General features: G+C 40.2%; 2 protein-coding genes across 2 annotated transcripts in view; both read left to right on the top strand.

Annotated features, from left to right (window-relative positions):
• Positions 1-8,596: 8,596 nt before the first annotated feature.
• The window catches only part of LOC119656631 (cecropin-like peptide 1), a 57,438-nt gene continuing 43,992 nt past the window's right edge, over positions 8,597-22,042 (top strand). Inside the window, exons 1-2 of the mRNA XM_038063071.1 lie at positions 8,597-8,775; positions 8,837-8,854. Of these exons, the coding sequence (XP_037918999.1) occupies positions 8,677-8,775; positions 8,837-8,854 (117 nt within the window). The 5' untranslated portion in view covers positions 8,597-8,676. The remainder of the gene's footprint in view (positions 8,776-8,836; positions 8,855-22,042) is intronic.
• On the top strand, positions 16,232-16,750 carry LOC119656626 (cecropin-like peptide 1). The gene is made up of 2 exons (XM_038063066.1): positions 16,232-16,481; positions 16,544-16,750. Exons 1-2 carry the CDS (start codon positions 16,383-16,385, stop codon positions 16,652-16,654), a joined length of 210 nt encoding a protein of 69 aa, XP_037918994.1. The 5' UTR covers positions 16,232-16,382; the 3' UTR covers positions 16,655-16,750.

The following is a 22,042-nucleotide window of genomic DNA, read 5'->3' as shown; positions in this document are numbered from 1 at the left end:
AATTTCTAATGAGGTTTCATTTTCTATAAAACCTTCAAAACATATATAATCTTGCTCTGCAATAACAGTAAAATATAAACAAGTCAGGAAACCAAAAGCTGTATGCATCAGATATGAAAAGTTTTGTGTTTTTTCCTCTCCCTCATTATAGGTTTTTCGTACGTACGTATTCCTCGGAGACATGGGTTTTTAGCAAGAAAAATTGCGAACTCTTGTCCGCGTTCGAGAGAAGAATCCTCGGAAGAATTTTTGCCCCCTACATGAGGATGGACGACTAAATAACGACGAAATCTATGAGCGATATCACGACCGTCTGGTTGTGGAGAAAAGCCGGCTCAACAGCTTACGTGTGGGCGGGTCACTTAATCCGTATGAATGGGGATGATCAGGCCCAGAAAGTCTATAAGGGCTATCTATGGTAACAAAAGAAGACGAAGCAGACTCTGCCTGAGATGGAACGATAGAGTAGACCAGGACGCTAGGAATCTTTTAGGGATATCGAATTGGTGGACCGCGAAGCACAATCGGGGTCTCTGGAGTTCCTTACTAAAGTAGGCGTTGACCGGATACCGGTTGTTGCGTCGTCGATGATGATGAGTTTATAAGGACACTACAAGGTCTTTAAAAAGTCTCTTCTAAATTTAGTAATGGTATTGCAAATATGTCTTAAGGTGCAGTAAGCTCACAGGAAATTGAAAATTTTGACCTACTATAACTTTGCTAGTAATTGTGGGCTCTCCTTCAAATTTGTCAGCATTATGAATTAAAGTATCATTTATACTATGTGTCAATTTTGTACTTCTAAAGTTAGTCTGATGGTTTTTTGATAAATTTCCAGATACAGATACAGTAATATACCCCTATTACCCTCACATTATCGTATTATATGAAATCTTGTATACATTAGGGAAACTTCCTATTCAGTACCAGATTTCCAATCTGGTATTCTAGTAAAGAAAGGAATGGAAATCTATTGAAATGAAATCGGTATTCAAACAAGTCGGAATACCGGATGCTGAACGCCTTGGGTATAAAGGTTTTATGTTCATCTTATATGAGAAATTTTCTATACATGTTTCGCGCTTCAGGTATTAAGGTTTTGTGTTCATTTTACAGACCACACCTTCTTAGTTCTCTACCTCTTTCATGAAAATTGGTTTACCCATTTTCGAGTAAATCGGGTATGGCAGACAGACAGACAGGCAGACGATCTACATAAAAAGATCGAGTCGTCACTGCGCAAAGCAGCAGAGGTAAAGGTGAGCCAGGACTCAATGCTGATTGAATGCAAGTATCTAGATTAGAACACCACAAAAGCCAAGTTCTGCGAGGCGTTAAAGACTGAACTCGAGCTAGATTCGATCCTTAAGTGGTACCCACACCACTACAATAACCTTACCATTCGAAGTAGTGAAAAAGGCTATTCTTGTTGGCAAAACTTACGTCGCCCGGGTCAGCTGTCAACTGCGAGAACAGATATTCCCAAGGAGTGTTGCAAATGCCTGGAATTTGGATACATTTCGAGAGACTGTTCAAGCAATTACCATAAATCTAAGTTGTGCCGAAGATGCGGAGAAGAAGGGCATGTCACCAAAGAATGCCATGGGAATCTCAAATGCCTGCTGTGCGGAGAAACACAAGGGTAACACCGACTATATCACATGCAGTTACGGATATCTGACGTCGAAGAAGGCGATTTCAGCTTTTTGTAAATGAAGTTCCTACAATTAAATTTTAACCATTGCCAGGAAGCTCAGGAACTGCCCTCTCAAAACATACTCGAAAATGAAATTGACGTTGCCATTATATGCGAACATTACAAAAATTTCCACAGTGGTATCTTTGTATCAGAAAACGGATTCACATGAGTTAAGGTAGGCAGCATTCACATATTCAGCTGCTACGCTGCGACAAGCTTCACGCGAGATGAATTCCCACTGATGGTGGAAAAATTAGCTTTCGAAGCAAGCCAGCACAACCCAATAATAATAGCTGGCGATTTTACCGCTTGGGCCGAAGATTTGGGTATTCACGAAGCAAATGCAAGAGGCCGCATATTGCTCGAAGTATTTTCACGTCTGAACGTCGTTCTGGCAAATACTGGCGGCATCAATACTTTTCGGAGACGGGGTATGGGATGGGAGTGATAGACATTCCATTTGTTAGCGACACATTATCTAAGGATCTTCAGTGGCAGGTGAGTGAGGAATATACGCACAGCGATCATCAGGCTATCATCTTTCAGATGGAGCGTAGGACAGGAGCGAAACGTATTAAGAAAAGTGCAGTAGCGGGTTGGACATCCAAGAAACTTGACAAGCAAATGTTTGAGAAAATACTTCTGCGGGAAATGATGCTGATAGGAAAGACAGAAGAAAAAGAGAAGCAAGTTCTTGAAAGGATACAAAAAGCGTGTGACGCTCCGCACTGTACTCAAAAAACACACACACAACGACTTCTGATAGAATGACGAAGTAGAAGAAGTTTGCGTTAAAGCCAGGAGACACATCTAACATAGCATAAATCGGTCTGAGTCTGAAGAGCTGGACAACCGATGTATGAAGGCGAGGAAAGAACTGCAAGCAGCTATCTCTAGAAGTAAAACTGAACACATCAAGGGTAAGCGCTCACCGCCGATCGCCAACCCTGATTTGCTGCGGGATATCAGTAGTACTTTCTTCCCATAAGTTTCAAGTGAATCGAACGTGCTCACTGTCCAGATAGATCCCGATGAAATTGCCGAGGTAACCACTGAAGGAGTCCTGGAAGCCGCGAAGAAGATTACCGAAAATAAAACCCCAGCTTTAGACGGCATTCCGAACAAAGCACTAACAGTGGGCGTCAAAATAGATCCGACGTGCTCAAAGATTGAATTTTCCCGGAAAAGTGTACCAAACAAAAGCTTGTGCTAATCCCGAAGCCAAATAAAATTTTGGATTATCCTTCGTCTTATAAGACTATATCCTCGTTAACAGGCTTCGGCAAACTTTTCGAACTTTTTTACAATAGGCTTGTACCAATCACAGAAAAGGAGGGTGGTCTCTCAGACAGGCAGTTCGGATTCCGAAAGGCAAGATCTACTGTCAATGCGATTAGCACGGTGACGGAAATTGCGAAGAAAGCAATAGAGACCAGTAAATCTTGCGGCATAGTTACTCTTGATGTAAAAAATGCCTTCAAATGGAGCAAAACAATTGCGGCTTTAGTCAAACTGAGCGCACCTAAATACCTGATGCGTATAGCCATGGAATTTCTCCGAGAGAGGATATTGTGTTACGATTCGTTCGATGGAGCTAAGATGTATAGAACAACCTGTGGGATTCCACAAAGATCAGTTCTCGGTCCTCCTGAGGAAAGTAGCAAATAACGACACGAGGTGCAGTTCATAACTAGTCCTGCCTCGCGAGGTAATACCGAAATGGCAGTCCCGTGGAGTAAGCGAACGAGAAGCAGGTAGTTTTAGTGAGTAAAAGTTTCACATAACCGTATGGTAGGAGCCAGTGGTAGGTTTTGAACCTTTCAACCTTCGGAAGCATAAAAAAAGGCAGACAGACAAAAAATATGATCAGCTTGTTTTGAACTTCTGGCGTCTAATTTAAACCTTGAGCTCAAAATTCATTGGAGCACTTCAATGTTTGACCGCAATGATGTACATAACATTCAGGGGAAAGTGTGGCATCTGTTAAATCTAAAATTAGTTATAATTGTACTATGTTGATAATTTCTTGTAGAAAGTAACATATCTGTTCTTAACGAGAACCTTTAAAATGACTTATTCGCCTAGAGCATCTTTATTATTTATACATCTATATACATTATATATAATTATGAAGTGAATCAAGCCGGATTTGTCAAAAACTGCGGAACTACTGACGCAATACACGCTGCACGGTTACTCATGGAGAAACATCGTGAGAAGCATCGCCCTTTTTATATTGCATTTCTGGATCAAGAGAAAGCGTTTGACCGTGTGCCACACGGACTCATCTGGTATGCTTTACGACAACACTTAGTGCCAGAAGAACTCGTGCGCTGAGTCCAATTGCTCTACCACGATCCGAAAAGTAAAGTTTGAAGTATAGCGTGTATCAAAACCGCTTCGCGTTTCTGTTGGTGTTCATCAAGGAAGCGCCCTCTCACTCCTCTTTGTTCTTGTATGGACACCGTTACACGGGACATCTAACGTCCAGCGTCCTACACTACTGTATGCAGATGATGTTTTCCGAGCCTCTAATAGCAAAAATGATCTAGAGCAACTTGTTCAAACATGGAATGATCGCCTCATGCAACACGGTCTCCGATTGAATCTAAATAAAACTGAATTTTTGACGACGGATCCCCATGAAACAGGCACAATCATTATCAGCGGCAATGATCTGCCTAGAACTGAGCGATTTAAATATTTCGGGTCAATGCTATCGGCCAATGGAGAATTGCGGTGTGGAATTGCTTCACGCATTAACGCGAGCTGGATCCACAAGCACAACTGGTGTTTTTTGTGATCGACGTATCAACGAACGTCTCAAATTTAAAATTTACTGCAACTCTATCGTTCTGAGTGTTGGCCGACTATAAAAGACAATAATCAGCGTCTTGCGGTAATGGAGACGAAGATGTTGCATTGGACTAGTGGCGTGACACGTTTTGATCACATCCGAAATGAGAATATCCGCGATCGATATGGGGTTGCAGCGATCGTGGAAAAATTGCGAGAGAGGCGTCTTCGATGGTATGTATGCTCACGCAATGCGTGCTAACGAGAAATCATTTGCCAACATTGGTTTGAACATCGAAGTCAATGGTAAACGACCAATAGACAGGCCGAAACAATGGTGGCTTGATATGCTGGATGGAGATTTAGAAGCCTCGAGATTGCACCCAGATCAGACATTCGATAGAGCCAAATGGCGAAACCGATTACGACGACCCGACCGACCCTGCTTGTGAACGGGACAAAGGCTAAAGAAAAAGAAGAAGATTATTATGAAGTTTAAGTGAATCGATCAAGGGGCAGTGAAACTGGAACTAGAGTTACTTCGGTAAAAGTTGAATTTTCAACCCCTCTTGAGCCTGTTGAAAATTCAGTACCCTGGAAAAAGTGATAGCCTTCAAAGTAGGTTTTTTTTTCAAACCATCATGCTAAAGTTCGGATTTTCTAGAGGAAAGGAAAGGTCCCCCTTTCTAACCCCTTCAAAGAATTGCGGTGGTCATCTCCTTCAAAATTTATGGTGCCGCAAAATGGGAATACTTTCTCGTCATAAAGGTAGTGTTTAACTTTGGATCCTATCTCCATAGGACCTCCTCTTCGTCAAATTCTGGCAGTCACCCCTCTTAGAAGTTATGGCGCTTCCAATGGGATTTTTTGATAATATCATAGAAAAGTTTCACTTGTTGACCTTATCCCGGCGGAGGGAGGTAACAAAGATGCCATGTACAGGGAAGAAGAAGATCACACCCTTCTAACATCGTTGAAGAATTGTGGTGGTCATCTCCTGTTGAAACGTTGCGGCGCCCCCAAAAGGGAGTATTTTCATGTCAGTAATAAGCTTATGGTACGGCAATCATCGCTCCGTCCCCCTTCCAGGGAACAAGTGGAGGGTCATGGCTTTTTAAGGAGGGAGATACTCGAACAATTTATAATGAGATTACAAAGGCGGCTCCACCTTTCTTCTTCTTATTCCCCCCTCCTTCCTCACTGACGGAAAAATTTTAAAATTCAATCTTCACAAAGGAGCGTCCCCTTTATTCTTCATATTTCTCCCTTCTTTCTCACTGACGGGAAAATATGAAAATTCCAACTTTACGATGATGATATAAAAAAAATCACTCAATGAAAAGGGGATCTTCTCCTGTTCCCTCTTTAAACTCTCCACCCTCTCCGGGGATGGGGTTTGAAATTCAACCTCTATCGTTACTTTTTATTTTATTGTGACTTATTATGCAGGTCGTTCTTATTGGGAAATCAGTCATTCTGAAAACGGACGGAAAGAGCATTATTGGCCTTATACGCTAGAACTTCTTTCCCAAGAAAACAAATAAACCCTGCGGTGAAATAATCACCCACTTTATACTATGTACCAACTAACAGTGTGCTTGATACATCTAGTTCGAAGGCAAGGCTAGAACTGGGTAGGAACTGAATATAATTATCCGAAACTCCTGGCAGTAAATTTATTTCAGAAACAAGTAATTCTCAAATTCAAAACCGTTTTCGATTGTGAGAATTTGTCCGGCTATCTTAGAAAGTCTCGCTATTCCTTTAGATATGATATATTTGGGGTTGAACAGTTAAGGACAACTGTATGTTTTTTGGAAAATCCTGGGGTGCCCACGTATGGGCTTATGGCAAAAATTACACTTAGATTTGCTAATATCTTCTCGAGGCTGACGTAGTTTTGCTAAATTATCTGCCCCGTAATCTTAGATTTTATTGTGATTGAATGGTATGAAAAAATAAGACCCTCTCGTGACGATTTGCAGAGATTTTTCATTACCGATATCACATTGAGTGCACATTCCGGCATTGCAGTCTAATTACTGGGGCTGAAACGCCATACAGAAATGATTCATCAGTGGCTTAAGATAGAATTCTCTATGTGGCTCGAGATACTTTGGAGTTGGGAATTCCCTGTCTATGAATTTAGAAAATTCCATACATGCTCTTCGAAATTTGTTCTGAATCCCCATGAAGGCTTGAATGTAACGATGTAGTTGGATACTTGAGTGACTAATTTTGGAGTCGAAGAAAAAGCTCAATGGCAATGTTCCTGTCCTCATTGATCCTTTACCTAGTTGTCATGTCATCAGGCGATATTGGGTTAAAACAAGTTGTATTCAAGTGGGGCTTTATGCAAAGGTTTGATGAATTGTTTTGTTAAGGGGGTCATCCCGTGTGTCGGGTCCGCGAAATCGAATTTTTTTTTTGTTATCAATTGTATCTAGATATAGTGTAGAATATATGGGGAAAGTGATTTTTTGATATTCGGAGTCGTTCGGAAAGTATAGTGTTAAACACGTGATAAGTCACATGCCACATTTATGGCGATCGCCGCAATAAAGCTCGTATTTATCGATCCGAATGACGTTTAAATGACTTCGCCAAAAGGACAAAATTGAAGCCAAGGCCGTACATGTGTTTCATGAAGAAACCTAATGTTTATGGATTAGGTATAGCGGATTAATGGTCAGTTAAGGTTCTATGGCGAAAAATCGCATTCTACTTTTTAAATGCGTTTTTCTCGAAACTGCATGTTGAAAATCGGCTGCCATCATAACCCAAAATCTATCCAACGAAATTCTTTGAAAGTTTCACAACTTATTCAGAACATATTTCTACGGTCCGCAAACTAGGATAATTGCGATCCATTCAGTAGTTTTTTTTTTATTCATTGAAGAAGCCGTGAAAAAACACCGAAATTCGCAAAAAAAAAGTTTAACACGGCACCAAAAATTTAGCTTTTAATATTTTTTAATAATCCTAGTTTGCGGACTGTAGTTAAGTCTGTACGTTAAAATGCCGTTTACTTTTTTTTTTAATGTGAACACAGCGCCCTCAAGCGTGGCAGCAGGAAAACACTTTTTTTGGAGATGGGTGCATAAATTGCTCTGTATTTCAATAACGAACTATGCGATCGATCTGGAAAAATTACTATGAACGCTCAAGGTATTAGTAAATATATGATGAAAAATTCGTATTTGTATCTTTATCCAGTTCTTCACAAAAAATTTCCAAAAAAAGCCAAAAAAATGGCCATCACACGAGATGATCCCCTTAAGTGGTATGATTTCCTTCGTGGTCCGTAAATTCAAGGTAGAAGTAAACAACATGGGCCTACACTAGCAATTGAGCAAGTAAGAAGACTCCTTCCGCTAATTTGTACTACATTTTAAATCGTTTGTTTCTCGTCTTCGTTGATGGTGCCATGGTCAGGTGATATCTGCGCCAATTTTTCGTATTCGAATCGGGGTTGCTTGTTCATGTTCGTCCTTGATCTTATATCGGATTTATAGATTTACCACTTGCACTAGGGGACCGTAAGAAAAACCGGGCCGATCAGTGGAGATAATTATGCGAATTCTCTTATTAGTCCCTTTTCATTGAAATTTCTCACTCACTCGCTAAGAAAACTCTGACGCGGGAGGAATCTTCCCTTTCAACCCCTCTGCCATCAGGCCTGCTTCTATAGCATTGTCACAAATCAAAAGAGATGGGGATGCAAATTGTGTAAATATATGTACGCTCTATGTGAATTTTTTTTGTCCATAATTGCAAAATAAAGTACCTGTTTGCCAATTTAGACTAGTCAATGAATATTGAACTATATCTCAAATTCTTCCTTAATCAATTCAGACGTTTAGTACAGACGTACGAACCAAGTTCTATAAAAGGAAACTATTCTTCTACTTTTATATTTGTAACCAAAAGCTGGGTTATTTTTACATTTTGCATGGAATAGGAAAACCCACAACAAAAAGATTATCAGTGCCATAAACTGTATGATGTTAATAAAATTGAATCCAATCTCACGTATGAGGGGATTTTTAAACTCTTGTTGATACAGATGATCTTCGTTTTGTATAAAAGCTGTGGATTTGAACGAAGTTAGCATCAGATCAGTATCTTACGTCTAACAATTTACTTCAAATAGACAAACTACCAAAATATACAAAGCCAAAATGAATTTCACAAAGCTTTTCGTTGTCTTCGCTGTTGTTCTTATCGCCTTCTCCGGTCAAAGTGAGGCTGGTTGGTGGAAGAGAGTTTTCAAGCCAGTGGTAAGTTGTATTAGTATTTCTTAGTATGATCTCATGACTAAAAGTACGCGTTCCTTTGCAGGAAAAACTTGGTCAACGAGTTCGTGATGCCGGTATTCAAGGACTCCAAATTGCTCAACAAGGAGCCAATGTCCTGGCAACGGTTCGAGGTGGACCACCACAACAAGGATAATTTTGATAAATTACCTGAGCGGTTTCTTAATTTTAGTTATTTATTGTAATTTATTATTGAAGTCCGAAAAGAACGAAACGATAATTTGGAAAATAAACAGTATAAACAGTGATTTGTGGAAATGATTTATCTTCTTTTAAGAAACTTCACAAGGAACCCTTTTTTCAAGGTCTTGTGTAAAACAAAACCTTATTAAAATCGATTCAATGTCTGTCTATCTGTTTGTCTGTCTGTCTGTCTGTCACACGCATTTTTCTCCAAAACGGCTAAACCGATCCGAACGAAATTTGGTGGACAGATGGGAACTACGAAATACCACGCATACAGCGAGTGGCATAAATTTAGGTGGAGTTTAAAGCGGTGCTCCTCATACATGCAAAGGGGGGACCCAACAATTTTTTCACCGGATATAGTTGCGTAGGGTATCAAATGAAAGGTTTCGATTTGTACTTTGCGAAACTGACATTACTTTTGGCATAAATTGCAAAGTGCGTGAGTAATGAGTCAAAATGTACGCACTTGAAGTGAGACAGGACTCATTTTCGGAAACTACCCAACCTAAAAATCCGGAAAAAATCGGAATGGTGCGCCTAGATGAAATCTAGGCCTCAAAATATGTCCCATTCCGATATCTGCTCAAATAAACTTACTAATAGTATATTACCACTTTATAGAAATTTACTGAAAAACCCCCCTTAAATTCATTCTAGGACTTCGGAATTTTGTACCAGCATAGAGGACAATATTTTGTATATACATGCTAAATTTCGTGGACAGCCTCGTGTATACACATGCCAAGTTTCATGAAAATCCAACTATTAGCGGGAAAGTTATAGCAGTTCAAACTTATCAATTTCGTGCTAATTAACAGTATTCTAAGCCATACAAATAAGATTCTGACGTCATAATTAACGAGAATAATTGACATTCGAGTGAAATATTAAAATTCCATTCAAGAAGAATCTAATTCTACCTAGCCCTTTTTTATATTTGATGTTGGTTAAATAGTTTTCATTCGCTATTAAACTGAGAGCGTGAAGCGTGTGATGTTGACCATTATCAACAGAGGGCTTTCCATCAAATGATTTATTAAATTGCTTTCTAAAAAATAGAGGCTAGTAGAATTTTTAGCTATGTGACACGGAACTGTCAGGCTCATCGCTCCTCACATCTTCTTCTTTTTCTTCAGCCTTCAGTTCACAAGCGGGGTCGGCTCGTCGTGATCGGTTTCGTCATTTTATTTTATCAAATGCCTGATCAGGATCTAGAGACCTTCAAATCCCCATCCTGTGTATCATGCGACCATTGTTTTGGCCGGCTTTTTGGTTGCCTACCGTTGACTTCGATGTTCTGACTAATACTGATTGTTGGATTCTCGTTAGCGTAAATTACGTGACCACACCATCGAAAACGCCTCTCTCGCAGTTTTTCCACGATCGGTGCAAACCCATATCGATCGCGGATATTCTCATTTCAGACGTGATCAAAACATGTCACGCCACCAGTGCATTGCAACGTCTTCGTCCCCATTACCGCAAGACGCCGTTCATTGTCCTTTATAGTCAACACTCAAACTATAAAGAGCGGCAAACGGGCGACATTGCAGTAAATTTTAGATTTGGGACGTGCGCTGATACGTCGATCACAGAGAACACCAGTTGGGGAATGCCACTTCATCCAGGCGGTGTTAATGCTTGAAACAATTTCATTACGTACTTCTCCATTGGCTGGTAGCATTGACTCTAAATATTTAAATCGCTCAGTTCTTTCAATGGCAGTAATCTGCCCCTCCAGATATTTAAATCGCTGAGTTCTGGCAATGGCGGTAACCTGTCCAGAACTGAGCGATTGAAATATTTCGGGTCAATGCTATAAGCCAATGGAGAACTACGTTATGCTCCTCACATAGGGAAACACAAAACCTTTTATACCTGAAGCGTCAAGCTTCCGAACTAAAAAGAATAAAAATTTGTGGCTAGCAATTTGCAAATTTCAAATCTTTCTGTTATCGAAACGATTTGACGGCTACGATGTAAGGTAATTGGAACTGGTTTATGATTGGTTTCTGGAATGTATGCCTACTCCTCGACAACGATATGGAAGTCCCCCAGCATGCTCGATTTCTGGATGTAGATTTCTAAAAGGATCTTGATTACGAGATTCCGGTTCAGGATAAAGAGTATTACAATTTCTCAGTGCTCCGTGCTAGAAGACCGACTGTGATCGTGATGAGTAATATCCAGCTGCACAAACGACACAGACTCCGAATAACCCGTCCGAGAATTTTGATAAACACTGGGCCTCCATCAGAGGCAGATCCATGAACGTAAGCAACCTGAAGCTCTGTTGACAGGTGCGAGAAGGGCTGTTGGAGCTCTTTTACCATAGAAAAGTAAAAAGAGTGTAATGTAGTGTGCGGCGAGACAAAAGGAGGAAAGCAGAAGCTTCCGTAAAAAGTTACGATTTGACTATCATATATGCAATCATGAAAGAGCTCACAGGATGTTGTAAGTCTATCAATGACCCTGTGAAAGAGCGGCGAGCTTTTCATCCGCGATAATGTCCCACTGAATAGGTGGAAGGAGCACTTTAGCACGTTGAAATTCCAATTCTTGTGGATGATGTGACAAGCCATCGTAACATGCATATACGGACTGCTCCGAGCTTCATCAACAGAGAGCATGTTAGATTTCGTTCACAATCCTCCTATACCGGCCAAATTAACACAATTCAGAATATTGCAGACTCAATGTGCAGAGCTTAATTCGTTCTTCAGCGACTTCGGGAAGACTTACCACAGTGTGAATAGGGAGTCTATTTGAAATGCTCTATGCAGTAAGTATATTTTTGAGAAACTGATAGTTATTATCAGATCGATATGAGATTGGCGCAAAATGTCTCGCATTACAACAGTCACTATATTACCATCCTTCACTCTGCTCTGGCCAAAGGACGTTTTAGCATTCAATGGACGATGTCATTTTTCCTCAAAATTCTCAACTATGCAGACGACACCTGTTTGCTCTTTCACCGAACCAAATTGACCTTGATCAAATGGCTCTAGATTTGTAGAAGGATGCAAACAGAGTTGTACTGAAGATAATGATCAGCAATACCAAGTTTTGGAGCCTGATTGGTCGTCTCATCTTCCTTTTTTGCATAGCTTATATATTTAGAAAGCATCATCCAGTGTTTCAACAAGGCTAAATTTGCTTTTGCAGTTTTGTCCAAGGCCCAATATCAGGTTGAGACTGTCCTGTGCCAGTGTTCTCTCTACTCGGAAATATTCTAATAGTGCATGGAAAGCGATCACCACATCCAGCGTGGCATTAGCATTTTCTAGCCTGAGACAATATCAAATGAAGTACTTGTTTGGGGTGTGGGGCAGATGCCTGTGGATGTCTTGATGAGAAAGCGCGAGTGGCAAGGTGTGGATAGGTCACATATTGGGAAAGGGTGGAATTCCATTACAGGTTATGTTATGCAATGGAACCGACTATCCTCACGATGGCTGGCGGCTGGGTCACCCTGGAACTACGTGGCGTATAAAATGGAGAAGCAGTGCAAGCTCCTCTGAAAATTTTAGAGTCAATTGAAGTATAATAAATTGTCACGAATCAACAGCGATTGCGGGTGATTGTGGGAGAAACACTATGCCTGATATAGGAGGTCATAGCAACCATATAAAGGTGAGTGTACACAGAGGGAGTACTCTTTTGTTCAACACCGTCTCCAAACGGTATATTTCAGAAAATTATACAGGAGTTCCAGCCATAATGATGTAACATTTGCTACCTTTAAGGAGAGTGTTGATTCTTTTGATATCGAAGGTGTCTGAAAGTTTATCGCTTGTGGAATTACTTGCGACGATAATAAAATTGAAAAACAATCACTTTGAAAATTAATTAGAAAAATAATATGAAAAAGAGATTGAGTAGATGTTCTACTCTGCCAAATTTTGAAGGAAAGGTTATAGCTTCGAAGACACAGTTAGTTTAGTTAACTGGGGGAGCCTCAGCTCCGAGCATTCAGGCCATTGTTAGGCCCATTGTACTATCCCCGTAAGTTGCCTATTCAATGGCTTCCCGCCTACGGTGTTGGCAGGCTTTAGCGAATCTTAGAATATTCTCCAGAGGCAGAGAGTGTGCAGATTCTTCATTGAAGAAAACCTTGCCAAGGTGTCTTCGTTTGAAATCTGAGGATGCCAGGCAGCTGCATAAAAAGCGCAGGGCCGTCTCCTCCTCCACCTCACATTGGCTGCACATAGCCGAAACCACTACCCCAATCTTTTCCATATGGTAGTTTAAAGGACAGTGTCCCGTCAAAAACCCCACTAAGGTTTTCATGTCCCACTTCTTAAGGGACAACAAAAATGCCGCTCTAGTGAACCTAGGCTCTTCTACAAGGATTTTCGCTTGCCGACAAGAGTACAAATTTCTCCACTCGGTTGCGTGAATCCTTACAATTTCACTCTTCAGAGTAGACTTGACAGTAGATGGTCGGATTCCAAGAGCTGGTTCTGGCCCCACCATTGTGGATCCTGACCCTCGGCGAGCCTCGTCATTACCGGCGATGTTAGAGTGCCCCGGCACCCACATCTGGAGTGTTTCGTTCAGTCGGCCAAGTTTCAGCAGCACCTGATGACAACTCCACACCAACTGGCTTGATATGTTGTTGCCATTTAGTGCTGATAATGCCGCCCGACTGTCGGAACAGATTCCATTTTTGTCGCAGGCATTCTTCTGCTGCCAATGAAATGGCATATATCTCCACCTGGAATATGGTCGTCATTTTTCCGAGGGGTCGGGCCAGTTTTATAATGGGTTTTATTATGGATGTATACATTCAGTATATCCGTTTGAGTGAAAGTTCCCAGGTCTTACCTATCGCATTCCTACAGCACCAGAGTAATCTGCAGGATTCCTGATATTGTTCCTGGATATGATGACGTTAATTTAGAGTCGAAATGTACTCCTAAGTACTTGACTGTTTGTACCAGCTGGATTTCCGCCCCTGCTAAGGTGGGTAGCGTATAGCTGCCCCACCTGACATTCCTTGTGAACATAACTAGTCCAGTCTTCCTAGCGTTCACCGTGAGTCCATTGCGGAGGCATCAGCTGTGGATTACATGCAGAGTTGCATTCAAGCGGTCACATACTGTGTCCGCAAACTTGCCGGTAATTATTACGGCTAGGTCGTCCGCAAATGCTTGCGCGAAGACTTTTTTGTCCTCCAGGAGCCACAGCAGGGTATCCATTACCAAGAGCCATAACAATGGAGAGAGAACCCCTCCCTGTGGGCAGCCCCTGAGACTTCCTGCTTCAATAGACCTCTGGCCGCCCGATATGTGGATTTTTCTCCACTCCAGCATGTGGAGATCCAACTGATTAGCAGTGGTTCCATTCCATGCTGTCTTGCCGCATCACAAATTGCCGCGAATGAGGCATAATTGAAGTAACCTTCGATGTCCATGAATGCGCCTAAGGTGTATTCTTTTTTGAACATCGCCTTTTCAATTTTTGCCGTAAGTTTCGGGGAGTGCTGTCTCCGTGGATTTGCGTTTCTGGTAGGCGTGTTGCCTATCGTGAAGTGGCCACTTAGGAATGTGTGTATCCTTTATGAACCGATCAACTAGCCTTTCTAGTCTTTTTAGCAGAAAGGACGTTAGGCTGCCCGGTTGAAAGCTTTTTGCGTCTGTGTAGGTGGGTTTTCCTGGTTTGGAAATGAACAACATCTTCACATCCCGCCATTTAATTGGAATATTAGCGTGTGCTAAGCATGCACGATATATATTCCGAATGTGTAGACCCAGGACATCCATTCCTTCTATTACTAGCGCAGGGATGATGCCATCCGGACCTGCAGACTTGTATCTATGGAACGAGTTAAATGCCCGGAGAGTTAGTCTCATCGCAAACGCGTATCCAAGATGATCGTTTAAGCGATCTTATGCTCTTCTTTAGAGCCTTCTGTGCCTCTTTATAGCGATTCCAGCTACTGCTTGATTCACCTTTCAGAGCACGATTAAGGGACATCCTTGTCGTTCTCCTCTGCTTTGCCAAATCCGAGTTCCATCATGGTGTTTTACCCTTCTTTGGCATCTTGAGTGGACAACTTTCTGCGAAAGCTTCTCTCATGCTAGTTGTGGTCATCTGGGTTGTCTTCTCAATTCCAGCAATGGATTTGATGCGCTTCCCAGGGATCGTGACTCGGGCGCTCAATTCTATTTATACATAACCAATCTGTCTTCTTCGGATTCCGAAATGGAGTGGGTGGAGGTGGATCCATGCCCATCACGAAATCAATGCGCCTGTGATCCGAGAGTGTGATATCGTTTGATATTCTCCACTCTCCGATCAGAGCCGCGATGTCGATGTCCTCTCGCCTGACCACGTTGAAGAAAGTGGGTTCATTACACACATTTAGAATCTGCAAATCGGTTCCTACTAGATACTCCAGTAGTCTCGATCCTCTTGCATTGATGTTCGAACTTCCCCAGCATATGTGGTGAGCGCTGACATTTTATTCTGCTATTACCCCTATGCCTCTACTTTTGGCATATTGAATAGCTCTGATGAATGTTCCACTGGGAACGTCTTCTGCGTCGTAGGGGAAATATGCAGAGCACCATAGTATCCCTTTATCTTCCTGTTGACTTTTTATGGTTAGCTTAGCTTAGGTCATTAACCAGGTTAGCCTGAAAGTCCTTGGAGACTACCATGCAGGTGTGCGGTCGATCACTTCCATTGGCATACAATAGGTCAGCATTTTGGAAGTTTAGGCCCCTGACTGCCCCACCAACAACCCACGGTTCTTGTATGAGGTATAGACACGTGTGACATCAATATTTAATATTGGTTGAAAGACACGATAATAATCGAAAAGGATAAAGTTTTCAGAAACTGTTCTGCCCTGCTCTTCATTTGGATATTTTTTGGAGAAAAATTAACAAGTTTGAAAATTACAAAAAAAAAAATCCTTTCATTCCTAGAGTAACTAGACACCAAATACATATATAATTCACCTTCAATTTCAAGATAGGTATGCCCTGAAATATGCATCCATGATGTATAAACCATGCCATCTTTTAGACATGTTGTTGAAAGTAAAGAATTATTTTTAAATTAAAGAAGAAAAGAAACTTAAACTCCGTCCTGAAGTCAATGGTCGTTAAAAATTTCTGAGTTAGATTTTGCGGGAAATAGGAAAATCCACAACAGATCTGTCGACTCTGAGCGCTTTAATATGCCGCATTAACAAAAGTCAATACCATTGTTAAATTTTCCCCGAGAGGGGACTTTTGTTCTTATCAGTTTAGCTGGTCTTCGCTTTGTATAAAAGCTCTTCGACTGGACGGAATCAGCATCAGTTCAGCATTTCACTCATAAACGTCTCCTCCAAGCAGACAAACTAGCAAAATATCTACGAAAGCAAAATGAATTTCACAAAGCTTTTCGTTGTCTTCGCCGTTGTCCTTATCGCCTTCTCTGGTCAAAGTGAAGCTGGTTGGTGGAAGAGAGTCTTCAAGCCAGTGGTAAGTTATACTTAATATTTCTTAGTATGATCTTGTGACTAAAAGTAAACCTTTTCTTTTAGGAAAAACTTGGTCAACGAGTTCGTGATGCCGGTATTCAAGGACTTCAAATTGCACAACAAGGAGCCAATGTTCTGGCAACAGTACGAGGTGGACCACCACAGCAAGGATAATTGTGATAAACAAATTTAGCGATTTCTAAATTTTGTCTATTTATTATAATTTAATATTTAATTGAAGCAGAATATAATGATACTTTGGAAGAAAGACTGAGTTATGATTTGCAATTTTTTATCATTTCCATTGAAGAAACTTCGATCATTATACAACAGAATGTCTCCAAGAATTCATACCGCAATATTATTGTGCATTTTTTCAGTTTGGGAGAATGGGACATGTTGCAGTCTACAATACGTACATTTGACTCCTTTGTCGTTTATATTACATCTCCAAGCAAAAATTCAACTTAAAATTGTAATCACTTACTGGTAGCTTCTCACATCATACTTCATATTGCAAAGTTCGGAGATATAAATGCTATCATTTTTGAGACTTTTTTTGAAAACCTAACCTTATTAAAATCGATTAACTATCTGTCTGTCTATCTAAACATGCATTTCTCTCAAAAGGTGTAACCTATTGTTTCGAAATTCAGTAAAAGGTAGGAATTGTGAACCGCCATGTTCGCGCTTTTGCTCCACGCTAAACGTAAGGGAAGGTCTACATATATGCAACAGAGGCACCGCTTCGTTGTATATATGGAGACCAAATGAAAGTTCTCGGTTAGAACTTTCCGAAGCAAATATTAGTTTCAATATTAGTTGGGAAGGGGAGGTGTGCGGGGGTCCAAAACTGGTAAATTACTTCAAGGTCCCATACTGGCTGATGATAGCGGTGAATGTACATGACATAGATAGAACTGAATTCAATCATCGATGCAAAACAATAATTAAGTTTTCAAGGTCGTAAGTAAAACAAAATCTTATCAAAATCGGTTTGGAGTCTGTTTATACAATATGTCTGTCTGTTTGCCTGGCACAGCCATTTACTTGGGAACGGCAAAAGCTTTTGTCATGGAATTCGGTAAGTACGCAGATTGCAAAGTCTATTTTATGCATAGTAGCACAACTTTGTGGTACTACACAAGGTACATTATTGAGGTTTTGTGTAAAATAAAACCTTATTGGAATCGATTCGATGTCTGTCTGTCAGTCTGTCACACCCGATTTATTCGGAAACAGCTGGACCGGTTGTCACGAAAATTGGTGAAAGCGTGTAGTCTGTTTTTCCCTTTACATGTGAATGGAGGGTGCAACATTCTTTTCGCAGCATGTGACCATGTGGGGTATCAAATGAAAGGGCTCAATTAGTGTTTTTCGGAGCAGGTCTCGTATTTGATATCGGATGAAACGCAGTGGAGTGAGAGCTCAGAATATAACCATCAAAAAGTGTATCAGGTCTCGTTCTCAGAACCTACCCAACCGAAAAATCACAGCAGTGCATCACTACGATCATCCGGTTCTGATATCTGCATAAATAAAGTTAGTAATAGTATATTTCCACATTTTAGAAATTTACCCGCAACCCCATGTCTATCTCAGAAGTACAAAATTGGCACGGGTGTAAAGGATAATATAAGGCGCTATTTGGACAAGTTTGAAGAAAATCAAACTATTATTAGAAGCTGAAACTTTGTGAATTTCGTGCATTCTACAACGTGTATGACCTCATCATCAATATCAATTCGTCAAGCCACAACGAAGGAAGTTCATATGAATTGAGTCGCAAAGAAATATTTTGTTTTAGTTTTTTAGTCATTTGCATGTGAATATCAATTAAACGGCGACATCAGCATACGAGTATATGGTGGGTAGTGTTCTGAACAGAGCACCATTCCAGTAAAATTCAATCATGTGGTTATCATGGTAAAGAATTGTATTACAGATAGTAGCCCGTAGATGGGGGACCAAAGTTTTATTTTAACTTTTACTACTAACTACTACAAAGTTTAAGGAAAATCCTACTATTGCCAACAAGGATAAATTACTTCAAAGGTGTACATTATTATGAGAGAATGAGTGGGCTAACTCTCTTGGGGCTTATTTATTAAGCAATGTCATAACTACCAATTACAAATACAAGAACAAACGATGTAATGCTATATAATATTACGCTGCATAGTTATGAACGGTGAAACGATACAAAATCAAATTTTAACGTAAGTTCAAATAAAATAACCGCAAAGAAAGTCTCTCACATAAGAAATACACAAGACCTTTGATACGTGAAGTGTTGAGCTTCCGGTTTTACGGCCTTGCAACTTTTGGTGTTATAGTTCAACAGTATCAAACTGGCTTCATGTTCTACTTGCGATTTTTTTATCTTCAAAGTAATACATAGTAAGTATAAAGTCGGTTTACTTTCTGTCTGTCTCTTAGTGTGTCACACCCATTTCCTCAGAAACGGTAACTACTTGATACAAAATTTGATGGAAAGGTGGGAACTGTGAATCTCCTTGCATGCAGTAAGTAACATCGTTCTACGTTGAGTTTTAGGGAGGGGGGGGGGGGGGGGGGGGGGAGGGGGGGGGTGTTCAGAAAAAAGTTTATTAAAGATAACATTGTAATTGTGATGAGAAATTTATTTGCGAATGTGAGCTGTGGCAGTTGTTCCGCTTGATAACATAACAAAAGGACATGATATTGGTGAGTATAATAATGGCTGTGAGACAGTTGTAGACCTCTAAAATGCCCGCCATCTTATCCTTCGCGCTACATGTTTGTCACAAACACAGTTTGCCAGCCACGCAACGAATATTTAACATTGTGCTTAACCACTACTCGTTTCAGCAAATCTATCACGAGCACCGTAAATCGAGAATAGAGAACAACGGTATTATTCCTTTTGTTTTGCACACAAAACCTTATTAAAATCGGTTCAATGTCTGTCTGTCTTTCACAGACACTTTTCTCAGAAACGGCTTTACTGACTGACACCAAATTTGGAGAAAAGGTGGGACCTGTGGATGCACAGATGAACAGTGAGTAATATCCTTCTAGATTGAGATTAAGGAGAGGGGAGATGTCCATATATGCAAAAGGGGAGTGTAAATTGGTTTTTGACCGAATATAGTAACGTTGGATATCAAATGAAAGCGGTCTTAGTTTTGAGATTTCTTAGAAAGTGGTGATTTCTTTAACGGACCCATTCTCAGACTCCCCAACCAAAAATCTGAAAAAAATCAAGAAGTTGCCTCTATATGGTGTTCAGGCCTCAAAATACTCTCAAATTAAGTTAATCATGCTATATTACCATATTTTTGGGGAAATTGAGTAAAAAACCCCCTTAAGTTTAGCTCAAATATACTCACAGAAGAAGCAAACAAAACTTTTTATACCTAAAGCGCCGAGCTTCCGGTTTCCCGACTTGTTTTTCAATTATTGACTGGAGATACGCCAAAAATATTTCCGTGACGAGTGGTGATAGTGGATTCCCCATCGCTATGTGGTTTCGTTGAATGTACCTCGAAAGATGAAGTAATTTTCGTTCATACAAAGTGCTGCTAGGTTCATGTATGTTTTCACCTTTTTCCTCCATTCTGACTTTTTGTCGAATTTTCCGAGCCACATTACTAACATAGATGGTATATTATTTATTTCACCAGTGTATTCGGGAATAGTGCTTTAACATCGGAAGATATTGAAGTTTCATTTGCGTTTATGTTGTCGGCATCTTGTAGTTTTTTAATTAGCTCCGATGAATTATTTAGGGCGTGTTTGCTGCACACATCTCCTACTTTGGAAAATTCCTGGATTAGCCATTTTGCCATATTATATGTTGCAGTTTGAGTTCGCGATTATTTTCCTAATTTCGTTACTATTCTTATGTATCTTAGGTTGATATCTGATTCTTGGTAGTAACGGGTTTGGCATTCTTAGTTTAGCTATATCCTTGAAAATATTACTTACTTCTTTAATGGCCCAGTTTGATTGAATCGGGCTTTCGCAATTCAAAAAACCCTTCATCGACCGATCACTCCGAATGATTTTTGACACCCCACTTCGAATTTCATCATTTCAAAAGTCATGATTTCTTTAACGAACCCAAAAAAATTATGAAACTCTATATAGTGACCATTTCTCAAAATGATGTCCACACTGATATAAACTAAAATTAAGTAAATAATATAATAGTATATTTTTCTATATATTATATTATATATACATATTTACTATTTCTATTTTTTTGGAGAAATAGACTAGAGACTTCCCTTAAGTTTATTCTAGAGCTACAAAAATATTATAGTATTATACAGTAATATTTTGATCAAAATTGAACTATTATTAATAAAGTTACAGTAGCTTGAAGTTGTTCTTCTGTGTAAAATTACCCAAAATACTAGATATCAATATCACACTAAAGTGAGTAGTTTGACGTACTGAATATACTTATACATTATGGTTACGTACACGTATTTCGGCACTCAAATATAATAATAATAATAATATAATAATCGTTGGCGCAACAATCCATATTGGATCAAGGCCTTGAAGTGTGTTAGAGCACTTCATTCAAGACCGTAACGGTACACCACAGTACACTGTGGGAGACAATGTGGTCAGCATTGCGCTCGCCCGAGATTATTACCCTGATTTGACTCAGGTACTCATTCACAGCTGAGTCGACTGGTGTCCGACATCCAGTCACGATAACAAATTCCTCTGCCCCCAGCGAGATTTGAACCGCGACCTTCCGCTACGACTTTTATTAAGAAAGTCGCATCGTATGTGTTCTCCATTTTCTGGCTACTTCGCATGCGAACGCTCTATGCATCTTCTCTAGCATTTGTTCTAAGAGTGCGTCAATTGACGTTGCTTTTTTGGCCAGCTTTAGATGAGTGCTATATGGTATTGTTGCTCCTGTTGTCCGTATAGTTGCAAAATGGTGTCTTTCAAAGCATGTATTTTCATCCGTTTTCTGATCTCGTTGCTCATATTGCCCGCTTTTTAAGAATTAAAAAAAAAAAACAAAAAATGACTGACGGTTTTGTCCAGGGCAGAGGCAACTCATCAGACGCTGCTTCACCTCTGCCCTGGGAGCAGCGTGGCCGAGAATGCCAACAGGTGGGAAAACGCGCCCTTTTATCATCGCAAAAACACGACAAGGTTGCGAATTATATTGAACTAAAACGTCAGTTGTTTTAGTGTAAGCTAGACTAAAGCTGGGTAGTTGTTTAGGATATGCGGGATACTAAGTCCACTGACGAAACCGTCAGTCATTTTTTGTTTTTTTTTTTTAATTTTCAATGCTTGGGTGCTATGCCCAAAACTATGGATCCATGGACTATAAAACGGGGGAATAAGTTGGTCTTGTCCACCATCATGTGGATATGGACTTAGGATCCAGCATATCCTAAACAACTACCCCGGTTTTTTAGGTTTTGCATAAAACAAAACCTTATTAAAATCGATTCACTGTCTGTCTGTCTGTCACACGCACTTTTCTCCAAAATGGCTGAACCGATCCGAACGAAATTTGGTGGACAAATGGGAACTATGAAA

Source organism: Hermetia illucens, chromosome 5, assembly GCF_905115235.1.
Source record: "Hermetia illucens chromosome 5, iHerIll2.2.curated.20191125, whole genome shotgun sequence".
In the NCBI taxonomy this organism is placed as follows: Eukaryota; Metazoa; Arthropoda; class Insecta; order Diptera; family Stratiomyidae; genus Hermetia; species Hermetia illucens.
The sequence above is the reverse complement of the archived record's forward strand: the minus strand, read 5'-3'. Positions and strand labels throughout refer to the sequence as shown.

Bases quoted from the DNA above. Each gene is read 5' to 3' on its own strand.
- LOC119656626 (XM_038063066.1), top strand. From the start codon at position 16,383: ATGAATTTCACAAAGCTTTTCGTTGTCTTCGCCGTTGTCCTTATCGCC. The intron at 16,482-16,543 runs GTAAGTTATACT...CTTTTCTTTTAG, and splicing joins AGAGAGTCTTCAAGCCAGTG to GAAAAACTTGGTCAACGAGT.